This window comes from Rosa rugosa, chromosome 6 (genome assembly GCF_958449725.1).
Source record: "Rosa rugosa chromosome 6, drRosRugo1.1, whole genome shotgun sequence".
Lineage (NCBI taxonomy): Eukaryota > Viridiplantae > Streptophyta > Magnoliopsida > Rosales > Rosaceae > Rosa > Rosa rugosa.
The window spans coordinates 52,357,215-52,383,862 of record NC_084825.1 but is presented as its reverse complement, the minus strand read 5'-3'; the positions used below and the strand labels follow the sequence as shown (position 1 = coordinate 52,383,862).

General features: G+C 39.8%; 3 protein-coding genes and 2 pseudogenes across 5 annotated transcripts; 4 read left to right on the top strand and 1 right to left on the bottom strand.

The window, feature by feature from the left end:
• The first annotated feature begins 124 nt into the window (after positions 1 to 124).
• Positions 125 to 2,897, top strand: LOC133717252 (ABC transporter C family member 10-like; annotated as a pseudogene).
• Positions 2,898 to 3,707: 810 nt separating this feature from the next.
• Positions 3,708 to 10,034, top strand: LOC133717248 (ABC transporter C family member 10-like; annotated as a pseudogene).
• A 150-nt stretch (positions 10,035 to 10,184) lies between these two features.
• Positions 10,185 to 15,673, bottom strand: LOC133717002 (uncharacterized). The gene is made up of 3 exons (XM_062143624.1): positions 15,602 to 15,673; positions 11,899 to 12,257; positions 10,185 to 10,520 (listed from the first exon to the last, which is right to left on the bottom strand). The coding sequence occupies exons 1-3, from the start codon at positions 15,671 to 15,673 to the stop codon at positions 10,415 to 10,417; spliced, it is 537 nt and encodes a 178-aa protein (XP_061999608.1). The 3' UTR covers positions 10,185 to 10,414.
• Positions 15,674 to 18,381: 2,708 nt separating this feature from the next.
• Positions 18,382 to 24,801, top strand: LOC133717105 (uncharacterized). 3 transcript variants are annotated; one of them, XR_009849405.1, is made up of 4 exons: positions 18,382 to 20,697; positions 20,825 to 21,022; positions 22,061 to 22,668; positions 23,619 to 24,801. XR_009849405.1 is itself a non-coding variant. In XM_062143756.1 (3 exons), exons 1-3 carry the CDS (start codon positions 18,458 to 18,460, stop codon positions 22,614 to 22,616), a joined length of 2,994 nt encoding a protein of 997 aa, XP_061999740.1. In that variant the 5' UTR covers positions 18,382 to 18,457; the 3' UTR covers positions 22,617 to 22,962. The 3 variants fall into 3 exon arrangements, 1 of the variants encoding a protein (XP_061999740.1); XR_009849404.1 differs by having other exon boundaries at positions 23,580 to 24,800; XM_062143756.1 differs by lacking the exon at positions 23,619 to 24,801 and having other exon boundaries at positions 22,061 to 22,962.
• A 182-nt stretch (positions 24,802 to 24,983) lies between these two features.
• Positions 24,984 to 26,061, top strand: LOC133717001 (hevamine-A-like). The gene has a single exon (XM_062143623.1). It carries the CDS (start codon positions 24,984 to 24,986, stop codon positions 25,995 to 25,997), a length of 1,014 nt encoding a protein of 337 aa, XP_061999607.1. The 3' UTR covers positions 25,998 to 26,061.
• The last annotated feature ends 587 nt before the right edge of the window (positions 26,062 to 26,648 follow it).

Below are 26,648 nucleotides of genomic sequence, written 5' to 3'. Positions count from 1 at the left end.
TGGAATATCAGATGTGATGAATATCTTGGCATGGAGCTTTTCTCAGGTATATGCCAAATAATCTCTGGAAGCTATTAGGACGCTTAACCAAAGGTGGATAATCATAATCATTACTAGTGTCTGATAAAGAAAAACTACAAAACATGAAAAGTCTAATTCTCTGTCATCTGCAAGCATCTCCTTATTATCAGTTATTGGCCTCGAGCCAAGAGTTTCAGGACCTTGTCAATGCACACAAAGAAACTACTGGTTCTGAAAGGCTTTCACATGTCCCTTCTGTCCAAAATTCTGGAACATCATCCGGAGAGATTAAGAAGGCTTATGTAGAGAAGAAATTGAAAGGAAATAAAGGTGACCAGCTGATTAAGATAGAAGAGAGGGAAATAGGAGACACTGGTTCGAGGCCATACAGATAGTATCTGAAACAGAACAAACGGGTCTTGTACTTCTCAGCCGCTGTTCTTTTACACCTGACGTTTGTTATTAGTCAGATAGCACAGAACTCTTGGATGGCTGCTAATGTTGATAATCCCAATGTTAGCTCATCGCAATTGATCTTGGTCTACCTGTTGATTGGATTTTCTGCAACATTTATTTTACTGTTCAGATCTCTGTTAACAGTTGTTTTGGGTCTTGAGGCATCAAGGGCTTTATTTTCTCAGCTACTAGACTCTCTATTTCGTGCACCCATGTCTTTCTATGACTCAACGCCTCTGGGAAGGATACTAAGTCGGGCATGCATTTTAACTAGAAACTTTAATTATAGACTGAGGACTTAAAAACGACCTAATTGTTTTATGTACTGCATTTTGATTGTTTAGCTTTCATCTGATCCAAGTATCGTAGATCTTGATATTCCATTCAGCCTGGTCTTTGCTTGTGGAGCTACCATAAATGCTTACTCCAATCTTGGAGTACTAGCTGCTGTTACATGGCAAGTCCTGTTTGTTTCCATACCATTGGTCTTTCTGGCAATTCAGCTATAGGTATGCTATTTTAGCTTCTTTTATACCTTGTTGGAATTTGAAATTGAACGAGCACAGCATGTTCTTTTGCGTGGAAACTTCTTTATATGACACAGCACGTCTTCCTTTCAGAAATATTACTTTTCCACTGCAAAGGAGTTGATGAGGATCAATGGAACAACTAAGTCCTTGTAGCAAACCATCTAGCAGAGTCTGTATCAGGCGCCATTACAATAAGAGCTTTCAACGAAGAAGACCGCTTCTTGGCAAAGAATTTTCACCTCATTGACACAAATGCTAGCCCATTTTTTCATAGTTTTGCAGCAAATGAGTGGTTGATTCAACGGTTAGAAATAATTTGCGCAGCAGTTCTCGCCTCTGCAGCACTCTGTATGGTTTTGCTTCCAACTGGAACTTTTAGCTCTGCTTAGTTTTCCTAAATTTTTCTGGAAGCCAGTGACTGGACTTATAGTTATTATTCTTATATAAATTGCTACGTAACTGGAGGGTTTATTGGAATGGCGCTTTCTTATGGTCTTTCATTAAACATGTCATTGATCTATTCAATTCAAAACCAGTGCACTATAGCAAATTACATAATTTCGGTTGAAAGACTAAATCAATACACACATGTACCAAACGAAGCCCCTGAAGTTATAGAGGAACCGTCCACCTCCCAACTGGCCTGTTGTAGGAAACGTGGAGATACAAAATTTGCAGGTAAATACTGGTGTCTTTAGCATTGAAAACCAATCGTTTACGTTGAAGAAGGTTACTACTGAGACTTATTTGATGTCAAAACAGATGAGATATAGGGATGACACACCACTTGTTCTTTGACGGATCAATTGTGTTTTTGAAGGAGGACATAAGCTTGGGATTGTTGGCCGGACAGGCAGTGGGAAGTCTACACTAATCGGTGCTCTATTTCGTCTGGTAGAGCCAGCTGGAGGGAAGGTTATAGTCGATGGCATTGACATCTCTACTATAGGACTTCATGATCTGAGGTCAAGATTTGGAATAATACCTCAAGACCCTACTCTCTTCAATGGGACTGTGAGATACAAGTTGGATCCCTTATATCAACATTCAGACCATGAAATATGGGAGGTATTACTGAAATTTATTTCGCTTGTTTTCTGTAATATTCCTTCTTGGTTGATTATTCTAATCAGAGTTATGTTTTCATTTTGAAGGTTCTTGGGAAGTGTCAGCTTCAGGAGGCTGTTCAAGAAAAAGAAGGCGGCTTAGACTCTTTAGGTAAGGTTTTGGCGTATCAGTTTTGCCTTTGAAATTGTGATCAGCAACATTAAGTGATGACGTATTTGCCTCCTTCAGTTGTGGAAGATGGATCAAACTGGAGGATGGGGCAAAGGCAGTTCCGTGCTCTTTTAAGGAGAAGTCAGGTATTGGTGCTTGATGAAGCAACATCTTCCATCGACAATGCAACTGATATGATTTAACAGAAGACTATACGGACTGAATTTGCAGATTGTACAGTTATTACAGTAGCTCACAGGATGGTCCTTGCCATTAGTGACAGTGAGTTTCATTGATTTAATGCACAGCTAAAGAAAAACTATGTTTCTATAGCTATTACTGATAATGAAGGAAATGCTGTGATATATTACAGGGAAAATAGTGGAGTATGATGAGCCAACGAAACTAATGAAAAGAGAAGGCTCACTATTCGGGCAGCTTGTCAAGGAATACTGGTCTCATCTTCAGTCTGCAGAATCACATTGAACACAATAACATTGCTTATGTAGCCTTTCTGCTATGGTGAACCAGGAAGCAGAATCAATGTAAACTTTAACAGCGATTGCTTGCGTGAAGAAGTGAGGCGGGGAGAGGAATGGCGAGCAACCTGAGGATTAGGAGATCATATTCTGGGTTGTGTGAAGAAATCGCTACCTTAATACTCGCTACCATATTCCTACAAGGCGATGACAAATAATCAGTTACTTAGCAGAGATCATCGCTAGTTAGAAACTCAAATCACTTATCAGCTCATAATCAGTCACCAGCAACAATGTTATCTCCAGTATAGTGTATCCATGATGAATTGTATTGTATGTATCAGAAACCATGATGAAGAATGCAAAATGTGAAAGTATTTTTGAAACAATACAGTCCTACAACTATAATATGAGTATTATAATACATAGTCATACCCCCTTGATCGAAAAAATTACGAGTATTATGCGTAAATTAACTGAGCTAACATATTAAGCAAGTGATTACAGACTCCATTCCATCAAAACTGAAGTTGCATCTCCTCATTCGAACAAACTTTTAACCACGGTGAGTGCTCCTTGAACCACCAAGTCTATTACATCATTTGAGACATAATTTGAAAAGAAAAGAGATAATATGCCGACATATAATTGCCGAGACTACTTGTTAGTCGTTTTTTCTTTCTACTTTTAAATAAATCATTCCAATATACTTGTAGTCTTTCAAATCAAGACGTAAATTCTTGACGAGTGAAATGGGACACCAACTTGGTTGTCAAGCTGAAGCATCATAGTGGCATTTCTGGTAATACGGACGGCCACATAATAACTAGTTGTGTATTACCATATTGTCAAGTTGTTTGATTCGTTTTGAGTACGTGCTTGCTCTGTTGTTGTTTATTCCTTGTTTAACCTCATGTTGCTGTAATTATTGGTATAGAACAAAAACAAGAGATGTTTTTCTTGTATTTAAATGCCGACTGGATCTTAACTCATTTTCACGTGTGTATTGTGGAACTTTTTTTTATAATAAGTTGCTGATCTGCGATTGCTGTTTTCTTCCTCCTTTGTAGGGTTTGGTTGAATTTCTGAGCAGTGGAGCTGTTGAGGTCAGAGAGTTTGATAAGTAATGAATTGGTTTACTTAATAGAATCATATTTCTGCTGCTACTGCTGCTTTGTGTGGCCTAAGAGTAAGAGGACCTTCTGTTCTCTTGGGCCAGTTCTCTTTGGTATTCTCTTTACATATCTCTACTCATTATGATATATAGATACCCTCTTTGATGCTTTTTGGTTTTAGTTTTGACAACAAGCTTTTATGCTTTCTGGGTTGTTTTGGTTGTTTTAAGTTTGTCATGCAAATTTTCTTAGTATATTTTCTTGTGTTGCATCCTATGCAGAGTAAGAAGAGCAAGAGAGGTCTAGAGTAATTGAAAAGGATGACGGAGGATTTATGGACTGGATTTTGTGGGGAATCTGAAGATTCTGAGAGTTTGAGTTTTCGGTTTCTGATTCATCCTACTTCATGCATTAATCACGCACTGATCATTTTCCTAGACATAGTTCTTCTTGTGGCGCTCTTGTTCAGTATGTTTATCAAGTCATCAAAAAGAGTTCATGTTCCAGCACAATTTCTAGGCTTTTCGAGTTGGCAAATAGTCTCGGCCATTTTCAATGGCGCTCTTGGATTTGTGTACTTGTGCTTGGGAGCCTGGAATTTAGAAGAGGAGCTGAGGAATACACGTACTGCTTTGCCTTTGAATTGGTGGTTACTTGGTCTCTTTCAAGGCTTCACATGGTTGTTTTTGAGCTTAACTCTAAGCATCAGGACGAAGCAACTGCCAAGACAACCTTCAAGAGTGATGTGCATCCTGGTTTTTTTGTTTTCTGGAGTTGTCTTTGCTCTATCGCTCTTCAGTCATTTTCAGAAATGAAATGTCGGTTAAGATAGTACTAGATATCCTGACTTTTCCAGGAGCAGCATTGTTGCTGCTATGTGTTTTCAAGGGGTATAAGTATGAAGATGGTGATGAGATCATCAGTGACAATGGCCTTTATGCCCCTCTCAATGGTGAGTACTCCAATGGCATTAGTAAAGGTAATGATCATGCAACCGCATTTAGCAAAGCTGGATTGTTTAGTAAAATGTCATTTTGGTGGTTAAATTCATTGATGAAAAGAGGTAGGGAGAAAACTCTGGAGGATGAAGATATACCAAAGTTGCGTGATGAAGATAGTGCAGAAAGTTGCTATGAGATGTTCTTGGAGCAACTGAGCAAGCAGAAACAAATTGAGCCATCTTCCCAGCCATCAGTATTAAAGACTATAATCCTATGCCATTGGAAGGAGATTTTACTAACAGGTTTCTTTGCTTTGCTGAAGATACTCACTATCTGTGCTGGTCCTTTGCTTCTCAATGCCTTCATTTTGGTTGCAGAGGGAAACGAAAGTTTCAAGCACGAAGGTTTTCTGTTAGCCGGAGCACTTTTTGTTTCGAAAACCATTGAATCCTTGTCACAGAGGCAGTGGTACTTCAGGTGCAGGCTTATTGGTTTGAAAGTTAGGTCTTTGCTGACAGCAGCCATTTACAAAAAGCAATTGAGATTATCTAATGCTGCTAAGTTGACACACTCAGGTGGTGAGATCATGAATTATGTTACTGTGGATGCTTATAGGATTGGAGAGTTTCCATTTTGGTTCCATAAGACTTGGACTACTAGCGTCCAGCTCTGTTTTTCTTTGGTAATTTTTTTCCGTGCAGTTGGCCTAGCTACATTTGCAGCCTTGGTGGTGATACTTTTGAGTGTGATTTGCAATGCTCCAGTTGCTAAGCTACAACATAAGTTCCAGAGTAAGCTTATGAAGGCTCAAGATGAAAGGCTCAAGGCTAGTTCTGAGGCTCTAGTGAACATGAAGGTCTTAAAGTTATATGCATGGGAAACACATTTCAAGAAGGCAATAGAAAAGTTAAGGAAGGAGGAGCACAAATGGTTATCTGCAATGCTGTTAAGAAGAGCATATAGTACTTATCTCTTTTGGTCAACTCCTGTTTTGGTCTCTACTGCAACATTTGGGGCATGCTATTTTCTCAAAATTCCGTTACATTGGAGCAATGTTTTCACTCTTATCTCAACTTTGAGACTTGTTCAGGACCCCATTCAAACCATACCTGATGTTTTTGCGGTTGTCATTCAAGCCAAGGTTGCATTTGGTCGTATTGTGAAATTCCTTGAGGCACCTGAGCTGCAAACTTCAAATGTCCGGAAGTGCAACATGAAGAATGTAGCTAACTCCATTGAAATTAAGTCAGCTAATTTTTCATGGGAAGAGAATTTATCGAAGTCCATACTGAGAAATATAAATTTAGAGGTTAGACCTGGTGAAAAGGTGGCTATATGTGGTGAAGTCGGCTCAGGCAAGTCAAGCCTTCTAGCTGCAATTCTTGGCGAAATTCCTAATGTGCAAGGAAATGTAAGTTGCTAGCTACTTTTCTCTGTTCTGTTAGCATATTAATCTTCCTAAATGGGGTCAATCTAGTTGTCAATTTCTTTAAAAAGAACAATATACATAAATATAAACCATTTTCTTTTTCAACTTTCAGATTCAAGTTTATGGGAAGATTGCCTATGTTTCTCAAACAGCATGGATCCAGTCAGGAACTATACAAGAAAATATTCTCTTTGGTTCTTGTATGGATAGTCAGAGATACCGAGAGACTCTTGAGAGATGCTCACTAGTAAAGGACCTTGAGCTGCTTCCCTATGATGACCTTACTGAAATAGGGGAGAGAGGGGTGAATCTAAGTGGAGGTCAGAAGCAGCGGATCCAACTTGCACGCGCTCTCTATCAGGATGCTGATATATATCTATTGGATGATCCATTCAGTGCTGTTGATGCACATACTGCCACAAACTTATTTAATGTAAATTTACTTTCCAAACTTCGGCTGTGACTTATTCTATTTACTTCTTCCTTATACTGAAAGCTAAATTGTACATTGGCAGGAATATGTAATGGAAGCACTTTCAGGCAAGACAGTACTACTTGTGACCCATCAAGTTGATTTCCTGCCTGCATTTGATTTCGTTTTGGTCAGTCTTCTCTAACTCTAAATCTTTTGTATGCAAAATCAATATATTAATTGTTGAGGGGTAGTCCTGTCCTGCATGTTCTGTGTTATTCATGAATGTTATCATTAGCAGAGCTGTTTGGTTGAACGCAATGATTTTAAACTTGAATTTTGTTAACAGTTGATGGTGGATGGGGAGATCCTACAAGCAGCTCCTTATCAGCATCTATTGGCTTTAAGCCAAGAATTCCAGGACCTTGTCAATGCACACAAAGAAACTGCTGGTTCCGAAAGGCTTTCAGATGTCACTACTGCTCAAAATTCTGGAATATCATCTAGAGAGATTAAGAAGAGTTATGTTGAGAAGCCATTAAAAGAAAATAAAGTTGACCAATTGATTAAACTAGAAGAGAGAGAAACAGGTGACACAGGTTTTAAGCCATACATACTGTATCTGAAGCAGAACAAAGGGTTCCTGTACTTCTCAATTGCCGTTTGTCTACACTTCACTTCCATTATGAGTCAGATTGCACAGAACTCTTGGATGGCTGCTAATGTTGATAATCCGAGTATTAGCACATTACGGTTGCTTGTGGTTTACTTATCGATTGGATTCTCCACAACATTTATTTTTCTGTTTAGATCTCTTGCAGCAGTTGTCGGGGGTCTTGAGACATCAAAGTCTTTGTTCTCACAACTACTAAACTCCCTTTTTCGTGCACCCATGTCATTTTATGACTCAACACCACTGGGAAGGATACTTAGTCGGGTATGTATTTCAAATAGAAATTTTGGTTTATAGACTAGGAGGCATGAAAGATACTAATAGCTTAATGTACTGCATTGTTTCATGTTTAGGTTTCATCTGATCTGAGTATAACAGATCTTGATATTCCATTCAGCATAGTATTTGCTTGTGGAGTTACCATGAATGCCTATTGCAATCTTGGAGTATTGACTGTTGTTACCTGGCAAGTCCTGTTTGTCTCCATCCCAATGGTCTGTGTCGCAATTCAGCTACAGGTATTGCTATATGAGGTTCTTTCATATGTTAACTGAATTTGAATTTGAAATAGTAGAGCAATTTTTGTCTAAACAGGACATGATTTGACTGCTTTGACATGACATTTCTTATTTCCAGAAGTACTATTTTTCCACTGCAAAAGAGTTGATGAGGATCAATGGAACAACCAAGTCCTTTGTAGCAAACCATCTCGCAGAGTCTGTCTCAGGAGCCATTACCATAAGAGCTTTCGATGAAGAAGAGCGCTTCTCGGCAAAGAACATTCACCTCATTGACACAAATGCTAGTCCTTATTTCCACAATTTTTCTGCAAATGAGTGGTTAATCCAACGATTAGGGATGATCAGTGCGGTGGTTCTTGCCTCTGCAGCACTTTGTATGGTTTTGCTTCCTCATGGAACTTTTACCTCTGGTAAGCTTTTCTAAATTTTTCTGGAAGTGCCTGGAGTTTAAGCTACTGATTTTTTTGAGACTTTTGGCCATGACTATGTGACTGCAGGGTTTATTGGGATGGCACTTTCTTATGGTCTATCATTAAATGTGTCCTTGATCGACTCAATTCAGAACCAGTGCACTATAGCAAATTATATCATTTCTGTTGAAAGACTAAATCAATACATGCACATTCCGAGTGAAGCCCCGGAAGTAATAGAGGGAAACCGGCCACCAGCCAACTGGCCTGTTGTAGGAAAAGTGGAGATACAAAATTTGCAGGTAAATACTGGTGTCTTTAGCATTCAAAACTAATCATTTATGTTGAAGAAGTTTACCGAGACTTATTTGATGTCAAAACAGATAAGATATAGGGATGACACACCATTTGTACTTCGAGGGATTAGTTGTGTTTTTGAAGGAGGACATAAGATTGGTATTGTTGGCCGGACAGGCAGTGGGAAGTCTACACTCATCGGTGCTCTATTTCGGCTGGTCGAGCCAACCGGAGGGAAGATCATAGTCGATGGCATTGACATCTGCACTATAGGACTTCATGATCTGAGATCAAGATTCGGAATAATACCTCAAGACCCTACTCTCTTTAATGGCACCGTCAGATACAATTTGGACCCCTTATCTCAACATTCAGACCAAGAAATATGGGAGGTGAGAATCAAATTCTGTTATGCTTGTTTTCTGTAATGTAGCTTTTCGGTTGTTTATTTGGACTAAGCCGAGATTTATCTTGTGCATTTTGAAGGTTCTTGGGAAGTGTCAGCTTCGAGAGGTTGTTGAGGAGAAAGAAAAAGGCTTAGACTCGTTAGGTAAGGTTATGTTGTTCTATATGTATCAATATGTGGTGTGTACCTTCTCTTTGTAAATCATGATCAGCTTCTCTTTCAGTTGTGCATGATGGATCAAACTGGAGCATGGGGCAAAGGCAACTGTTCTGCCTCGGGCGCGCTCTTCTAAGGAGAAGTCGGGTATTGGTGCTTGATGAAGCAACTGCATCCATCGACAATGCAACTGATACGATCCTGCAGAAGACTATAAGGACTGAGTTTGAAGCTTGTACAGTAATTACAGTAGCTCACAGGATACCAACTGTGATGGATTGCACAATGGTTCTTGCCATTAGCGATGGTGAGTTAATTCGGTTTAATGTTCATCTAAGAAAATCCATATCTTTGCATCCATTAGTGTTAATGAAGCAAATGTTTTCCATTGTTTTGCAGGAAAGATAATGGAGTATGATGAGCCAATGAGGTTGATGAAGAGAGAAGGCTCGCTGTTTGGGCAGCTTGTCAAGGAGTACTGGTCTCATCTCCAGTCTGCAGAATCTCATTGAATGAAACAATATTTCTTATGTAGCCATGAAAATAGTGAACCAGGAAGCATGATCAATGTAATGAAACAAAGAGTGTTTTTTCTTTTCTTCTTCTAATGGCTTCGAATTTGATTGAGATGAAGGTTAAAGAAATACAACTCAATTCGGATGTGATTATACGTACGTCTCCATATTTGGATCCGTCAATTCACCATAAATGGAACGAATTAGGAAGAAGATGTAGATAAGAGAGGAACTAATAAATAAATTTTTTGTTTTTAAAAAAAAATTTAACATTTTTTTTTAACTGAGATTGAGCAATGAATTGCAGATGGTTTAGAGAGGAAGAAGAGATGAGTTTGTAGAGACATTTGTTTATATTTAACGCCTCCTAGCCGCAAGAATTGGCAAGATCAAATTAGTTTTGGGGCAAAATAGTGGAGCATGATGAGCAAGAGAGGTTGATGAAAGAGAAGGCTCACTATTTTAGGCAGCTCATCAAGGAATACTGACTGAGATGAGCTGCAGAATCACATTGAAAGAATTTCTCGGGGAAATGTAGCCTCTTTGCTATCACCGAGTAGCAAGTAGCAACACAACACAATCATAAATAGCACAAATAGAAATAGTGAACCAGGAAGAAAGAAAGATCATATTCCTGAAAAAGCTGCCTTCTAAAAGGACAATGTTCAAGTAACCCTTTTCACCCAAAAACATATCCTATTATTAATAAGCTGATGGGCACTTTCACAGGATTAGAAAGTAACTTTCACACAAGTACAATAACGGAATAACCAATGAGGTCAATTAGTGCCTTCAGAAGCAAAACAAATACCAGAAAGAATACCATTTCTTGTTATCAGGGACCTCCAAGCACTGCATTTTCGATGTCCTCTCTGCTCAGTGCATAGCTAAACCTCCTCTCCATATCCTTTTCAAGATTTCCAGGTCCGGTCTTCAGATACCTACATCACAAGTGCACTCTTCAACATTCCTAACATTCAATATAGTAGAACAGTCTAAAGCATCAATTTCAATCAATGATATAGAGCACAGGTAGGAAAACACAGCAGGGGAGCGTTTTCTATAGGCAATATGATTAAATCACAGTAGTCATCAAGAAAGGAAATTGTGAGCTGCCTCAGGCAGTAAGAGACTAAAGCATCTTTATTCTCAAATTCTCTCTTTTCTGCTATTATTACTAGGTCATGTGGAATAGAAATACTATACAGAGTCCCAAGGAATGGAATCAATTATGGACATCTTGATCCTTAAAGATCATGATTATGTCCTTTGTGTGAGGTTAAATCCCTAATCTACTGAATATGTATCATTTCGATGTTAAGATCGATACATAACTTCTCAACCATACTTGCAGTAATATGAATAGTGATTCTAAGGGGAGAACCCTCATATGTACACATTGTTGATTATTTACCATACAAACCTTACTGTACAGAATTACCACACATGTGTTCGTGAATGACTGACCCTAGCTCTTGGAGCTCACAGAGAGACTTGAAATCAATATCGTGTACTGCATTTGTTTCCTATTCCTATGACTAAACTAAATACACTGTTGCAAACACCAGTATAGGCACATACAGCATACTATGTATTGCATCAACTAACATGATGTTCCTCCTATTTGATAATAAGCTGGCAACAAACCAATACTCAAAAAAGTGATCAAAACTCCACACAGAGCAAAACGACTTATTAAAATCATAAGAAACTGCTTTTCTTTCTTTTCTTTTTCTGGAAAGTTTCCCCGTTTTCTACGATAAAGAATTGAAACCATGTCATGTAGTAGTTACGCTTCACACAGAATCTGAACATGGTTATACCAATCCCTTTTCTATGATTGAATCATGACTCATTTCGAGCTCAGTACTCCTTAGAATGATCTAACTTGATCAAGCTTTTATGAAATTCGAACAAAAGTGCTTATATTATTCCTATTCTACATTTCAGGGGAACCCTTGTCCTCCAGCTTAACTGATACAGTAACTCACCCACTCATACAAATTGAAAGTTCCAATCTTGAAACTGCAATCCCATTACCATCACTATGATTTAAACATGCCGAGAAACTTTACATCATCATGACGAATTTATCCCGAAAACAATTCTATTCTACACCATTCGAAACCGCAACACAACACCTCCGATTTGCAAAAATGTCAACTCAAAACCTCATCAATTCAGGACCTTTTCTCAAAAATTCAAACAAATACGAACACTACTAGTACACTACTACATCCCTAACCACCAACTATCAGCAATCCAAAAACTCAAACTTAGAGAGATTGAGAGAGAGAGAGAGAGAGCAGAAACCCTAACCTGACATAGAGATCGGTGACGTCGAGAGAGAGCTGGGCATGCCACTCGGGCTTTTCGATCAGCCAAACGGCCCGGTCCTCTCTGCTCTGGAAAAACCCCAAGCTTCTCAGCCAGGCCTCAATGCAAGGAAGACTGTGAGAGTACAGAGGCTTCTTCTTGTCCGGTAGCCTCTTCAGCCACTCGTCCTCCGGCGCCGCCGAGACCTCCTCCGCCTCTGACGACTTCGAGAACACCGGAGTCGCGAGCCTTCTCGAAGACCGAACGAGCCGAAACGGCGTCGCTTTAGGCGAAACGGAGAAGAAGACGGTCGACCTTTTTTTTAGAGAGAGAAAGCTTTCAGCTTTGAGCTCAGTAGAATACTAACAAACTCTTTATCGAAAGGCAGATTTGATATCAGCCGTCGGATCATACATACGCCCAAGCCGAAACAAATACTGAGGTGATTAACAATTACTATTTATCGAGTTCAAGAGAAATTTAAATTTGAATAATTTTATCAAGCAAGAGTTTGGCTTGAATATTAAACGAGTTTGAAGTTTGAACTTGAATTAGACTCGATTTGGCTCCGTTGATTCTAAATTAATAAAATTAAACAAAAAAGAAGAAAAGTTCAAATAATTCAAATTGATAGGTTGGAGTTTGATTTAATTGCTGCACAAATATATATTAAAATTGGTTGGCTCCAAAATCAGTCGGGTGCAAACTGTCTCTTTTGAGTGCGCGAGCGTGCCAGTACCGTGGGGTGCAGTCGTCGGGGCGTCCCTTGACCTGACTTCTTGATCAAACGCTGTGGACGAGGAGAGCACCAACCTCGTCACAAGGTTCTTTTCTATGCCTTCCGGAAAATGACTTCTTGCCTTACGGGTAAGGGCTTTGGTTGTGGTCTCGTCGCGTTCACCGAATCGATACATAGTATTGTAGACTAAGCAAAGCAATCACTGGGAAGTTGGTAGAAAGCACAGGGTTTGCTAAAGCGTGACTTTAGCTTCGCTGGGTTGCGAGGGCGTTACCCTTACTTCGCTGGGTTGCAACTAGGTTGCAGGTAGGTTTGCTCCGGAGAGGCTTTGATAATCTGTTTGATTAGTTGATTGAAGAGTTGTCCCTAATTCGTCCTTGAAACCTGGTATTTATAAATAGGGTTTCGACTGTTCCTTGCCATAGAAGGATTATTGATTGAAGTTTCTTATTCAGTCTCCGCTACCTGACTCCAATAAGGGCTCGTTTTCCTTATGGAACTCGGAATTAGTGAAGCTGTAACCCAAACCCAAGTATGCTTATTTTTAGGCCGCAGGTGTCGGCCCGCTACGCTAAATCCCCTAAGGGATCTTGCCAAAAATACTTTTGGGCTCAAACATTGCCCCCCAGGCCTCGAAGTCAAAGTTCCCCGTCTTGACTGAAGAGGTCTTAAGTCAGCCTTCGTACGTCGCTTTAAAGCCACTTGCATTGGCTTCATCGATAAGTACAAAATTGAAATCACTTGACTGATCATGTATATAGGCCTCTAATTAGGCCATGAAGTATGAATGCCACCAAGTTACCTTGGCGTGCAGTGAGACAGCTAATAATCAAAGTGGCGCATTAACTAATTGATAATCATGTGATGAACATGACTACCTGATACTTTGATCGCGGATGCTATTAACTATCTCTTGCAATCCGCCATGAAGACTTGGTCTGATATGTTAAGATAGAATGGATGCTTCCAATAATAAAAGGCCACACATATTGGCCTTGTTGGTATTAAGACACTTAAACAAGTCTTAACTTGTAAAGTATTTACATTCCCCCCCCCCCCCCCCCCCCCCCGGTTTTGATATCCAACATGAACTGCTTACTGCTTAGGGCTGGCGAAATTTGGAAAGGGTATAGGGGGAGTGTATTCCATGCACCGTCAGTGCATGAGTACTTGCAATATGAATGAATGTAATTTTTTTGATATTAAAATATATGAAAGGATGGATTAGATGAGTGACTGTTATTTTTTTAGAGATTAAAATAAAGTGCACTGTCGATGCATACAATCCTCTCCAGGGTATAGGACACCAAAACTCTAGCGTGCTCCCCCATACGAAGGACTAGAAGAGGCTGCTTTTGATCGCGAAGGAGCAGCTTTCGCGGCCCTTAACATGCTGGGTCGCGAAATATATTTTTTATTTGGCTTCATGGAATCTTCCAGCCGCTCGTGACACTTCACTACTATCATTTTTCTTTCTGGACTCTTCGCGCGCAGTAACCAATCTCTTTACAGAATGATTTGCACCCGTGTCACTATTGCGAAGGCTTCTTCCATCACGTCTTTCAATGAAGGCTGGGTGTCTTCGGCAAGTGCTGACAATTAAACCAGCTAGCATCATCTTATAATTATTTATGCCAAAGCTGAGGGACACGTATGGCTCCAACAACTAAGCAACCCAAGAATTATCATGCGTGCACCTATAATGCTGCATGTACCCATGTTGGAACGATTAAGCCAGTTAAACCAATGCTATCAAAGCCACCACTTCGCTGGCCCTACATCTGTAGGAACTTTGCCATCATTCAATTAAAGAGCATATATGCTTTTGACAACAACCTGATGATCATGTGACATGTGACAGCCTTGTCCCACCTCCACAGGTTTAGGGTCATGCCTTACCCACCACCATTTGTAGCTAATAGAACGACTGGGCCATGACCCTAAATAATTGCCAACAGGGAACTGCATGACCCTTTAACACGTGTCATGACTTGGAGAAAGAAAGCTGAGAGGCTAGGCTATGGCCACGTGCTTTTGGCCATTAAAGAATGGTGATCATGACTCCATCTGATTAGCACAGGTCTCTAGCAAAGATCAATCATATATTATTACCTGCCCCATATGTTGCTCCCCCACGTGAAAGGGACGCTTGTGGCCTCGAACATGTAGCCTTCGCAAATAATCTACAGCTCTCCTTCTTAATTATATATGAGTAGCAAACACACATATATTAACCACCAGTCTTCCTTTGTGAACCACTCTTCGCGAGGCCATGTAATCAAAGCCACTTCGCTGGCTTTAAGAAACAATTCGCAGCCTTCTATTTTCGCCACCAATTACTGGCAAAACATGTTGACACCATATTAGACCTATAATATGCCTCTTGTATATGTGCCCAGGCCAAAACCAATGGCTTCTAAGTATATCAGAAAGTTCAAGCCACTGTTAGGCAAGAACATAATTTTTGCATCCTCCGCGACGCACCAACCTGAATCTCTTTTTGTGTGTGTATATATATATACACAAAAAGTTTGGCTCACTGGGCGTGCCAAAATGTTTGGCTCTAAAACCAACTTGGTGTGCAAACCGTCTCTTTTGCTGTTGTGATTGCGCGGGCGTGCCAGCACCGTGGGGTGCAGTCGTTGAGGAGGCGCGGTTATGTTCATATATATATTCGCGAGGACTTTGCGAGGACTCGTACAACAGTCTTTAATTGCATGAATATATAATGTGTAGCCCCTACGTAACCTTGATTCATGCATGGCTTTTGACCGTTTGTACGTCCATGATCCTTCCCTTAATTGAACCATGCATGAATCATCATATATATATATATATATTAATATATATATTCCTTGTTAACCACTATGAAGCACGATTGCATGCTTACTATCTCTCCCACGTCCAACCATCCTCAATTGCATGGGAAAGCATTGATTGCTTACATATGATTGGCTGGTGGCCCACCTTGTTAATTGAACCAACCAAAGACCTTAATGCATGAGTAGTCTTGAACATGGGTAGCGAAGTATTCGCCATGTTTAATTGCATGGACCATATATATGGCCAACTTGATATTCGCGAGCAAACCAACTCGTCCGCATTCACGTCCTTGATTGCAATTTATGGGGATCCTCGATAATTACCTTACATGGCTCGCGTAACCTCGGCCATATATGTAGCCTGCATATTTATCTTCCCGTCTTGCGCAGTTTTGACAACCAAGCAAATCACCATTAATTATCAAATCTTGATAATTACTAGTAAATCAAGGAATATCTAGATTTGCCTCAAGATTGCTTGGTCTCCAAGTAGACTTTATTTAGCCTCTAAACAATATATTCCGAACTTGTAGGAAATAAATAGCTTGGGCCACCGATATTGGCCCGGTTCTCTTCGAGTCCCCCTTGTCGGAAAAAGATGTTAATTTTGGGTTCAAACATTGCCCCTAGACCTCGAAGTCAAAGTTTCCCGTCTTGATTGAAGAGGTCTTGAGTCAGCACTTTTCTTGCAATAACGTCGCTCCAAAGCCACTTGCATTGGCTTAATTGATATCACTGGACTGATTAAGTATAGACCTCTAAATAGGTCATGAAGCTAGAATGCCATAATCTTGATAGACAAAGACTCGCGGATGATGTACTCGCCATAAATCTTCAAATTGCTCCATAAAGGATCATCAATTTGGATGAAAAACTTTATTTTTAGGCCACTGAAATTGGCCTTAAAGAGCTTAAAACACTGCATAAGTCTTGAGCAAGAATATTGGCAAAGTAAAACTTTGGTAAAAACTTAAAACCCACAGGTGTTGGCCTTGTAAATACTAAGACACAGGAATCTTAATATGAAGTTTGGCGTTAAACTCACGCCACAAAAATGCTGTATGTGCCCCCCATGCGGAGGATTAAAAGAGGTTGCTTTTGATCGCGAGTGAGTATGCAGCAGAGGGCAAAGCAAACCATTCCAGCGAAATTTTATTTGTCTCACATACTCTCAGCCTCATGGAATCTTGAAGCTGCTCGCGACACTTTGCCGCGATGAAAATGGGTTCCGCCGCGAATGTTTGCTAACTTGATGGTATCATTATACTTTCTGGACTCTTCGTGCGCGGTGACCAACCTGTTTGCAGAGTGTTTACACCCGTGTCATTAATCCTTGTAACCCCATTTCGTCTTTCCATGAAGGCTAGGTGTCATAAGCCCGCTCCTTGTTGCTTATAGATTGGCAGGTGTTGACAATTGAACCAACTTTTAATACCGCATGGCCACGTGCTCTTCCTCTTTATATGTGGCTCAGGCATCATGATCATGCCTCTGTAGCAGCTTTATACAAATATAACCATCAGGCCCATCAATAAAGCCTATCTTGTCCTTAGTGGATAAGAAGTTAAGAACGTGCTGTAGCCATTTCATACCATCATGCATCATTTTAATATAAGCCACCATGTAGCTATATATTTAATATATATAGTGTCAGAATGCACCACCTCCCTCACTACTGCTTCATAAATTTCTTCTTGATCATGACGGTAGCCTTTCTCAATTATATATAGCCAGCCAACTGAACATCTCTGACTCAATGAGTATATAATATAGCCAGCCAACTTGACCAGTATTTCGTACTCCATTGACTTCTTGGATACAAAGATCATACTGCTGCCATGATTTTTCGTTGTTGGTTCACCATCGATCAAGAAGACTGCAAGAGTCTGATGGCCTGATTATGTACTCCTTATCTCAAATATATTTTATATATATGTTATGTAGGCAAAAGCCACAAGTTGGCTCTGAACCTCTGAAACTTCCAAAAAAGCCTAGAGCTATGCAGCACCCCATGTATAGCGAACACAGTATTTTCGATTTGAGAAGAAGATGAAATTCGAAACCGAGAAGAAGACGGTCGACATTTTTTAGACAGAGAGCTTTGAGCTCACTAGAACTAGAATAATAACAAACTCGTTATCTAAAAGGCAGATTTGATATCAGCCGTTGGATCATACATACTATTTATCGAGGTTATTAAATTCGGCTCGATTACTATTTATCGAGTTGAAACTTGAATAAATTTTTTCAAGCACAGGTGGCACAAGCTCGACTCGACTCAAAATTTTTTTTCTTTAAGAAACTCGAGCTTGGCTCCGTTCGGCTTGAATGTTAGATGAATTCGAGCTTGAATTATAGTCGGCCTAACTTGGCTAAGTTGACTCTAAATTAATAAAGTTAAACAAGAAGGAGAAAATTTTAAAGCAAATAAAAATCTAAATTAGGAAGTTAGAGTTCGATATATTGTTCCATACATCTAATTTAATTGTTGCACAAGTATTGTTTTTTTTTTATACGCTACACTTAAGTTATATTTGAATTAAAAAGAAAGATAACTAAAAATTATTGATTTTTATTAGAAAACTCAACTCGTTTTCTTATCAAATTTAATATTGAGCTCAAACTCGACTCATTTATCGTATAAACACGAACAAAATGAGCTAAAAACGAGTCGAATACAAATCGAACTCAAACTCAAACTGTGCCTATATACCATTCTCAAAAAAAAAAAAAAAAAAAAACTGTGCCTATATACAGCTTGATGAGTAGAATAGTACTCAACGACAAACTGGTAATCAAAAGGCGGTTTTGATATCCGCCGTTGGATCATATTGTACGGCGGTGATTTGAAACCCGAAGTTAACCCGCCAAAGGCCGCTTTCCCAATTTTCATTTTCCCACCAAAACGAAACCTCCACGACGTCGTTTTGCTTCACTCCCGCTACTTCTTCTTCAACCCCCAAGTCACTATAGCTTAGTGAGATTTGTGTTTCAGATTGCGATGGCGGCCGATTCAAATTCCGGCGATCCAATCTCCGACTACGGCCGCACCCAGCGGATCGTGCTCCTAATCGACCTAAACCCACTCCTCCATCTCCAAGACCCAACCCCATTTCTCACCTCTCTCCTCTCCTCCATCAAAACCCTAACCTCCTTCCCTCCTCTCTCTTTCTCTCTCTTCGCCTTCAGGCCCTTCTTCTCGTCTCTCTCTCCTCTCCTCTCCTCCTCCAAGCTCCCCGCTTCCTCTCTCTCCCTCTCCTTCAACCCCCCGGACTCTACTTTCCTCTCGCTCTCTCAAACCCTAGCCTCTCTCTCCTTTGACCGGAACCCTAGCTTGACCGGATCCGACTCGCCGCGGGCTTCGTTCGTCGCGGCGGCGATGCGGCAACTCGTCCACGACTACGCTTGGGACGCGCCGATCTGCGATCCGGCGACCGGTACGTTTTCGAATTGTGGTGCTTTGAGGTCTAATTTGGTTGTCCTGTTTTCGCCGGTGTGTGGGTCTTTGAAATTTGTGAGTGAGTTCTTGAATGTGGGAGTGGGTGATGAGTGTTTGGGAGATTTGAATGCGTTTTGTGAGAGATTTCGAGCGGTTTTCGAGAATGTGGATGAGGCATTTGGTAGTAGAGATATTCAATTGAGTTGGGTTGATGTGAGGTATGAATTGGAGTGTGGTGAGAATAAGGTTGGATTGAAATGTGGTTTTTTCGAGAGGGGGATTGAGAGTTTAGGATGGGGGTTTTGCTCCTCTGATTCGATTGTGCTTGGTTCGGCTCTTGTTCCGTTTGGTTTGATTTATCCAGAGATTGGGGTTTCGTCGAAGATTTTTGGGGATCATAGTAAGAAGGTTAGAGGGCAATTGAGTCTTGAAATATCAGATGTTATGGGGATGCCTTTGGAGGGCAAGTTTTGTGATCTTGAGTTGGCTGAGTTGAAAATGTTGCCTAGAAGTAGAGCTGATGATGGTTTGTTTTCCGTGGAAAGCATGAAGTCGCAAGCAAGAGGTCATGAGGTGAAGAGGCTGTTCTGGGGAAGTGTTGGCAATGGAGTGTCGAAGATTCAGGTTAAGGCTTTGCAAAAGGACAGTGAGTTTGTGAAATTCAAGGGGCGGTTATCGGATCCGATTCTTGTCTATGAAGTTTCAGGAAGAGATGGGAAAGAAGTTTGTGGTGGTGTTTTTGTAGATAAGGTTCTTGAAATGCTATCAGTGGAATTGGGTGAGTTTTTACCGAGGAAATTGGCGCCTGTTTGGCAGATTGTCTTGAGTTTTTTATACAGGGACGGTTGCTGGGCATTGGTGTCTATTTCAAATGATAGTGGTGTATCGCATACTGGAATCCTTAAGCCTTTTACAATTTCTTCAGCTCTTTTGTTTATTTTGGATGAAGGATTTCACCCTCACAAAAAAGGGCATGGCATTGGTGCAGTGAATGTGGGTCAATCTCGTCCAAAGATGAACCATAAGATATGCAAACCTGATGTTGATTTGAACAACTTGTGCGGGTCTCAAACTGAGCCTACACCATCTGATAAGCATTCTGCAGAGATTGATGGAAAGAAGAAAAGTAGCAAAAGAAATTCACATTCACTCCAAGACCTCACCTGGAGTGCTTTCTGTAAGGCAGCATTTGAATATTCAGACTTACATTTGGAAGAGGTTTACTTTGCCAGGCAACGCAGCAGCTCAAAAAAGTTGAAATTTCTGAAATGCTGGATGAAACAGATAAAAAAAGTGAAGTATCCAATAACGGAGGAGTCCAAGGCACACCAGGAAAACCAAAAGGAGATGGGCAATAGGTTGGATGTGTTGCAGCAAGAGAGTGAACAACCGATGTCATCATCTGGTTCAGCTGGAGAAAATTCTTTGACTGTGGCTTTGGGAGTACAGGATGAAGCTGCTCAGGAATATAGATTAGAAACCTCGGAAGCTTTTTTCAGTAATTTCTCCAATAAGATTCGACAAGGGCTTGAATCTGAAGCAGTAGACTTGGGGGCTTTCGCACATCGGCTTGTGAGTCAATCTATATCTTTGTTGAATCAAAAGCATAGCACAACAACCCCTTCAGAGAATCAAACTCTTGTAAAATCTGACAATATTGATGATTTGGTTGCTGCTGAGCTGTTAGAACTTTTACTCAGAGATCCCAAGGATATGGTTGCAACGCACAAAAGCTATGACCCATCTTTTCAAGCATCTGATCCAGGATCTGAAGGATTTACTTCAGAAATAATAGTTCGAGAGTATCCTTTCACATTTATCACTTAATCTTTTTCTTTTCTTTTATACTGTGCATAATCAATTCTTATATTAATACTACGAACACTTTGTCTCTGGTCACTGTTACACTTTTCCTTCACTAGCACAAAGATATGAATTACAGATATTTTTCCGCATGGAGATTTTACAATCAGAAGTTGGAGCAAGTATCAAAGATTCTGTGAAACAGAAGTTTGTGAAACATATTTGCATGCTTTTGGAGACCATTCGTGTTCGATGTCATCTGGAGGGAGGCTTCTTTGGTGACTGGACCCTAGAAAATTATGCTGGAAAGATTATAAAAAGCAGGTAACATGTGTAAATGTAATTACCCATAAGTATTATTTTCTGATGAAATTAGTATTAGTGAGCATTGAAATGGTAGATATTCAGTTATTCACTATGAAAGTCCAATATCTATTTATGTTTTGCCTGTTAATGATATTTTTATCAGTAATTTGGATGAAACATGTAGTAGTAAAACAATTATGTGAATGTCTATTGGCTCTAAGTGATTGATTTGTAAGCCTTCCCCAAAGGCCTTTAGGGGTTTTAAGAAGAAGGGAAAAGTATCGGAAGTCAAAATGTTTATCTTCTTATTATAAGTACAAAAATTGAAGACTCCTTATCAGGCCGTTGAAATAAGGCTGAGTTTACAGACAAAGAAAAGCTAAAAACCTCCTTTGCATAAAAGGATGGCAAAGGCATAATCTTTGCTGACGATTATCAGGCCAGGGAATAAAGCTTGACCACCATTGTGTTCTTTATCGTTCAGTATGATGGAAAGAACCAAATAAAGCTTTCCACTTTGTATGCTTCAGGTTTTCATTATCTCATATTTGTATATGAAACCATAATCTTTACCTTTAATTCCTACATGAATGGTTTGTTAAGATTTTCCCCTCTAAGTGGATGAGTGTTCTACGGAGACTTCATGGATTTCTCCAAAAGCCTAAACAATAATTCATTCAATCTACTGTTTACATCTCAACAAAGACACATTCTGGTGCCAATTGTTCCACCTTCCTGGATAAAATGAGTCATTTAAAAATCATGTTATATTCGCATCTTTTTCATTGTGAAATTTAAGGGAATTGATTTCTATATTTTCAGATGACTTTAGCGACTTTCCTAATTAATCTAGATTTGCAGCCTTTTTTTTTTTCTGGCACTGTATGTATACATACAACTTTTACAACAGTCTTCTGTATGTTTGTTGCAATAGTCAATTCCTTTATTTTTCTGACCAACTAAAATCTGCCTCAATTCATGTGAAAACACTGCATTTTTGTTTGAAGAAGTATTATTAGGCAGGTAGCTTAATGGTTTGAATTCTGAAATTTTCAGGTACTGTCAGACTCTTGAAGATGTGGTTCATAAAATTTACACAAAAATGGATCTGTTGCTGTTTGATGATGAGGAAGAACTCTCTAATAATCTATTCAACAGCGAGGATAGCAATCAATCCTACAGAGAAAAACCAGGGAAAGATGAGGTGGGTGAAAATAGTAGAATCAAGGAATTAGTATCAGCAGAAGATGAATCCCCTGATCTGGGAAAACATTACAATGGAAGACCAAGTGCTCAAGTGGTTAAACAAGAGGAGCATGCTCGCAAGTTGATTGAAGCTCAAGAGAGTAGAGAGAGGGCTAGGAGATTTGCTTCTTTTACAAGTAGGGTAGCTGATTTGCAGCGAGTTTGGGCCCCAAAACAGCCTAAGGCGTTCAAGCCAAAATCAAATTCTCTTCCAAAGCCGGCTAAGAGGAAGGACCATACAGATTCCTATTATGAGAGAGTATTAGAAACCCCAATGACAGAAAATAAACGAATCCACATCGATGATGAAGATTACCAAGACTATGGAAGCCGTTCTGTTTCTAAATCATTGTTTCAGGATGACTAGTAAATGGAGCTGTAGCCTCTCCTTAGATGCAATGGCATGGAGCTTTTCTCAGGTATATGCCAAATAATCTCTGGAAGCTATTAGGATTCTTAACCAAAGGTGGCTAATCATAATCATTACAAGTGTCTGATAAAGAAAAACTAAAAAACATGAAAAGTGTAATTCTCTGTCAACTCTAATTGTGTTACCAATTTGCTGTAAATGATACAAATTGAATTTTACTTTATTGTGATATTAACATGCAAGTGTTGCATTTCTCAGCTTGTTGTTCGTTTGCTCAGTCCATACATAATATACTCCTGAAATCTGAGCAATAAAAATTAAGCAAAAGATACTACTTGCTCCTTTTTCCTGCTTGTTAATAGGAAAATTTTGGTTTTATAATGCATGGTGTTCAAGTGTCAGCAAATCATTATTCTCAGAGATTTCAGACTGCCGAGACATGAATATGTGATTGTATGTGTGTAATAATGTTAACCCAGAGAGTGCTCATTATAGTTCAACATATTGTATATGAGAGTTTTCAGACTACATATATAGCATATCCTCCTAGCTTGCTCATGGCTCATCTATTGTGTTCATCTATTTTATATGCTGGTGATTGCCATATTACTGCTATGCTTTGTTTTCATCATCCTCCTCGTTGTTATTCTTCTCAACCCTGTTGTCAGTTTTCTTACACTCAAATGTATATATATCTTCAAAACATCAAGAACAAACATTGTTTATTCCATACTTACCCTGTCAAAACCTTTCAACATATTATAGATTGGAGTCATTGGACACACCAAGTAGCAATATTGATACTGTATATCCGATAAATTGTCACTTGAATATGCCGAGTTTTAAGAATTTATGGTTAATTGGTTTAGAATTTAGCAAATGATTTGTCAGTTCTATTACATTATCTTATGGTACGGAGCAACTTTCATTTGGTTATGATTTTCTTTCTTATTTAAATAGATTACCAAACGAGATGGATTGACCCTCCTATAATATCAGATGATTATGGCTATTGAAAGCTACTGCGTTTGAAGAAGGTGATCTAGAGAGCCACAAATGCTCTCATTTGTTGAAGAAGTTTTGTCACATAGTGGACCAGCAAGATCAACGCCATGTGAAAGGTCAGATCTTCAAGCCGGGGGGAACTCCAACCCTTGCAAAAAAGAAGCAAACAGCTGCATGAATCATGAGCCTTGAACAAAAATGGCCACTTCTCTTCATGTATCACTCTTTGCCCCAATCTCATCGCTGGTTCTAATCAAACCCTCTCACGCCGGCAGTGTAGCCGTGTTCTCTGGGAAAACCAGTTATGGAGGAATTCTTAAGTCAAACTTGCGCCACCAGAAAATACTCTCATGTGAACAGCTTTCCTCAACGTATTCAGCTGCAGTCAAGTCCCACAACTGAACCTGGCATCTGCAACCCAGCCTCCAATGCCCCGAAATCACATTCTGCCAAAGCCTAGGACTTCAGGTGTTCCTCTCCATTGGTGGTGGATATGGAAGGTACTCTGGCTTCTGCTGCTGATGCAAGATATGTAACCAACTACCTTTGGAACAGTTTACTAGGCAGCACAGGAAATGGCAGAGACAACTTTGCTTCACGTCCCTTTCGGGACGGCCTCTTGGACGGCATATGGCATATAGAGCATGGCGCAACTCAATGCTGGGATGACTATCTCAAGGCGTATAGCAGCCCAAGAAGACCTGTTTAGGAAAGCACGTAGGAAAGCAACCGAATGGATATGCTATAATCATACGAAGTCATCATGGTGGAATGGAAGATGACAAGAGTTATGTGCATCTCTTTTCTATAGAAACATTTTATTATAGATCAGATACACTAAGTAACAATCTTGATATGGTGTATTCAACAAACCGTCACTTGTGCCAGAGTGTTGAGAATTTAAGGTTGATTTAGAGTCAAGCTGACGTTGTTTATCATTTTGATTACATTGTCCTACTTACGGAAGCAAATTTCATTTCAGTATGTCAGGGTTTTCTTCCTTCCTTTGTAAAGAGATTACCAAAACGAGAGGGAATGACCCATTTATAATATCAGATGGTTATGGCTATTAATAGTTTAATACCAGTGCTTTGGAAGAAAATTATCCACTATAATATCAGATGGTTATGGCTCTCATGTATCGATGATGATAGCATCATGTATATGGACAAAGTGGAGCAGCACCCCTCGTCTTTTGGTCAACCCCATATGAAAGCAAATCGTTTCATCTGTTGAACTAGGCACAGAGGGCGTAGCTGTTGTGCTGATACACTATATTTTTGGTCAGCAAACAGCACATATGTGCCACTACAGAGTAACAACCGTCCCTATTCAACTAATAAAAGCCACATGTGGTTAATGGGTTTGGCCTTAAGCCAGATCATCTGGTCAAATTTTCAAGCCTATGAGCAACTCCAAACCCCTATAAAAAAAGAAGCAACCACTATCATCAACCTCAGCAAAAATGGCCACGTCTCCTATTCCCTTGTCCTAATCTCATTTCTGGTCCTAATCCAACCCTCTCACGGTGGTGGCATAGCCATCTATTGGGGGCAAAACGGGAACGAAGGAACCCTAAAGCAAACGTGCGCCACCGGAAAATACAAGTACGTGAACATAGCCTTCCTCAACGTCTTCGGCAGCGGCCAAACACCACAAATCAACCTAGCAGGCCACTGCAACCCAGCCTCGAATGGTTGTGCCGCTGTTGGCCCCGAAGTCACATTCTGCCAGAGCCTAGGAGTCAAGGTGTTCCTCTCCCTCGGCGGCGGCATCGGAAACTACTCTTTATCTTCTGCTTCTGATGCAAATTATGTAGCCAATTACCTCTGGAATAGTTTCCTGGGCGGAAAAGGAAAAGGCACAGACAAATCTACTACTACACGTCCCTTCGGCGACGCCGTTTTGGACGGGATAGATTTCGACATAGAGCAAGGTGCAAATCCATATTGGGATGACCTTGCACGTTATCTCAAGGCGTATAGCAAACCAAGAAGAGCTGTGTACTTAGCTGCAGCTCCTCAGTGTCCATTTCCCGATGCGTTCGTCGGCGGTGCGATTAGTACGGGGCTTTTCGACTATGTTTGGGTTCAGTTCTACAACAATCCTCCATGCCAGTATAGCTCAGGTAACACTGACAATATTCTAAACTCGTGGAATAAATGGACTACGTCTATACAAGCAGGGAAGATATTCCTGGGGTTGCCGGCGGCTCCAGCGGCGGCTGGAAGTGGGTTCATTCCGGCTACGGTGCTGAATTCTAAGATACTTCCGGTGATAAAGAAGTCGTCGAAGTATGGTGGCGTGATGTTGTGGTCAAAGTATTATGATGATCAAAGTGGTTATAGTTCCTCCATTATAAAAAATGTATGACTTTTAATTAGTTCCTAAATAATGAGGATGAATAAATAAATTGGACGCTCTTATCTTTCCAATATGCTTCTTTTTTGTCAAAGTCAATGTTTTTTTTTGTTTTTTGTGTTAGATGAGATGATCAACATCTTACACATTCTCTAACCCGGGCGGTTGCCAGAAGTCAGCATGGGCTTCTGGTTTGACTGAATAAGAAAGTCAACATTAAGACGGCAATTAATAATTGATAATTTGGTGTGTATTCATACATCTGTGTATATATAGTAGAGCTTTACTTTGAAGATTGCTCAAACAAATCAAGTAAGAATATATGCACATAGGAACACAATCACAGAGAACTGGATCAATGTTGAGATTACCTTTCACCTTATCTCAAGGCGTATAGCAAAAGCTCCTCAATCCATTTCCTAATGCGTTTGTCGGGATAATTATTAGTGGAGGGCTTTTCGACTATGTTTGTGTTTAGTTCCACAACAAGGGAATCCTCCATGATGCTAGTTAACTCAAATGAAAACATATGGTAAGAAAAAGCAAATTAAACTTCTATTAATTGTATCTATATAAATTTGCATAGTGGAATAAATTAAGAAAATTTAAAATAAATTAAAAGACTTAAATGAAAAAAAAAAAGGTTGATTTAGAAACTAATAA

What these genes read in the sequence shown, in the direction of transcription:
- LOC133717002 (XM_062143624.1), bottom strand. Translation starts at nt 15,673, where the DNA reads ATGGCGAATACTTCGCTACCCATGTTCAAGACTACTCATGCATTAAGG. An exon ending in TGGTTGGTTCAATTAACAAG is followed by an intron (nt 12,258 to 15,601) that starts GTGGGCCACCAG and finishes AGAGTTTGTTAG; the next exon opens with TATTCTACTGAGCTCAAAGC. An exon ending in GTCACCGATCTCTATGTCAG is followed by an intron (nt 10,521 to 11,898) that starts GTTAGGGTTTCT and finishes CTTGTGATGTAG; the next exon opens with GTATCTGAAGACCGGACCTG.
- LOC133717105 (XM_062143756.1), top strand. Translation starts at nt 18,458, where the DNA reads ATGGCGGCCGATTCAAATTCCGGCGATCCAATCTCCGACTACGGCCGC. An exon ending in TCAGAAATAATAGTTCGAGA is followed by an intron (nt 20,698 to 20,824) that starts GTATCCTTTCAC and finishes ACTAGCACAAAG; the next exon opens with ATATGAATTACAGATATTTT. An exon ending in GGAAAGATTATAAAAAGCAG is followed by an intron (nt 21,023 to 22,060) that starts GTAACATGTGTA and finishes TGAAATTTTCAG; the next exon opens with GTACTGTCAGACTCTTGAAG.
- LOC133717001 (XM_062143623.1), top strand. Translation starts at nt 24,984, where the DNA reads ATGGGTTTGGCCTTAAGCCAGATCATCTGGTCAAATTTTCAAGCCTAT.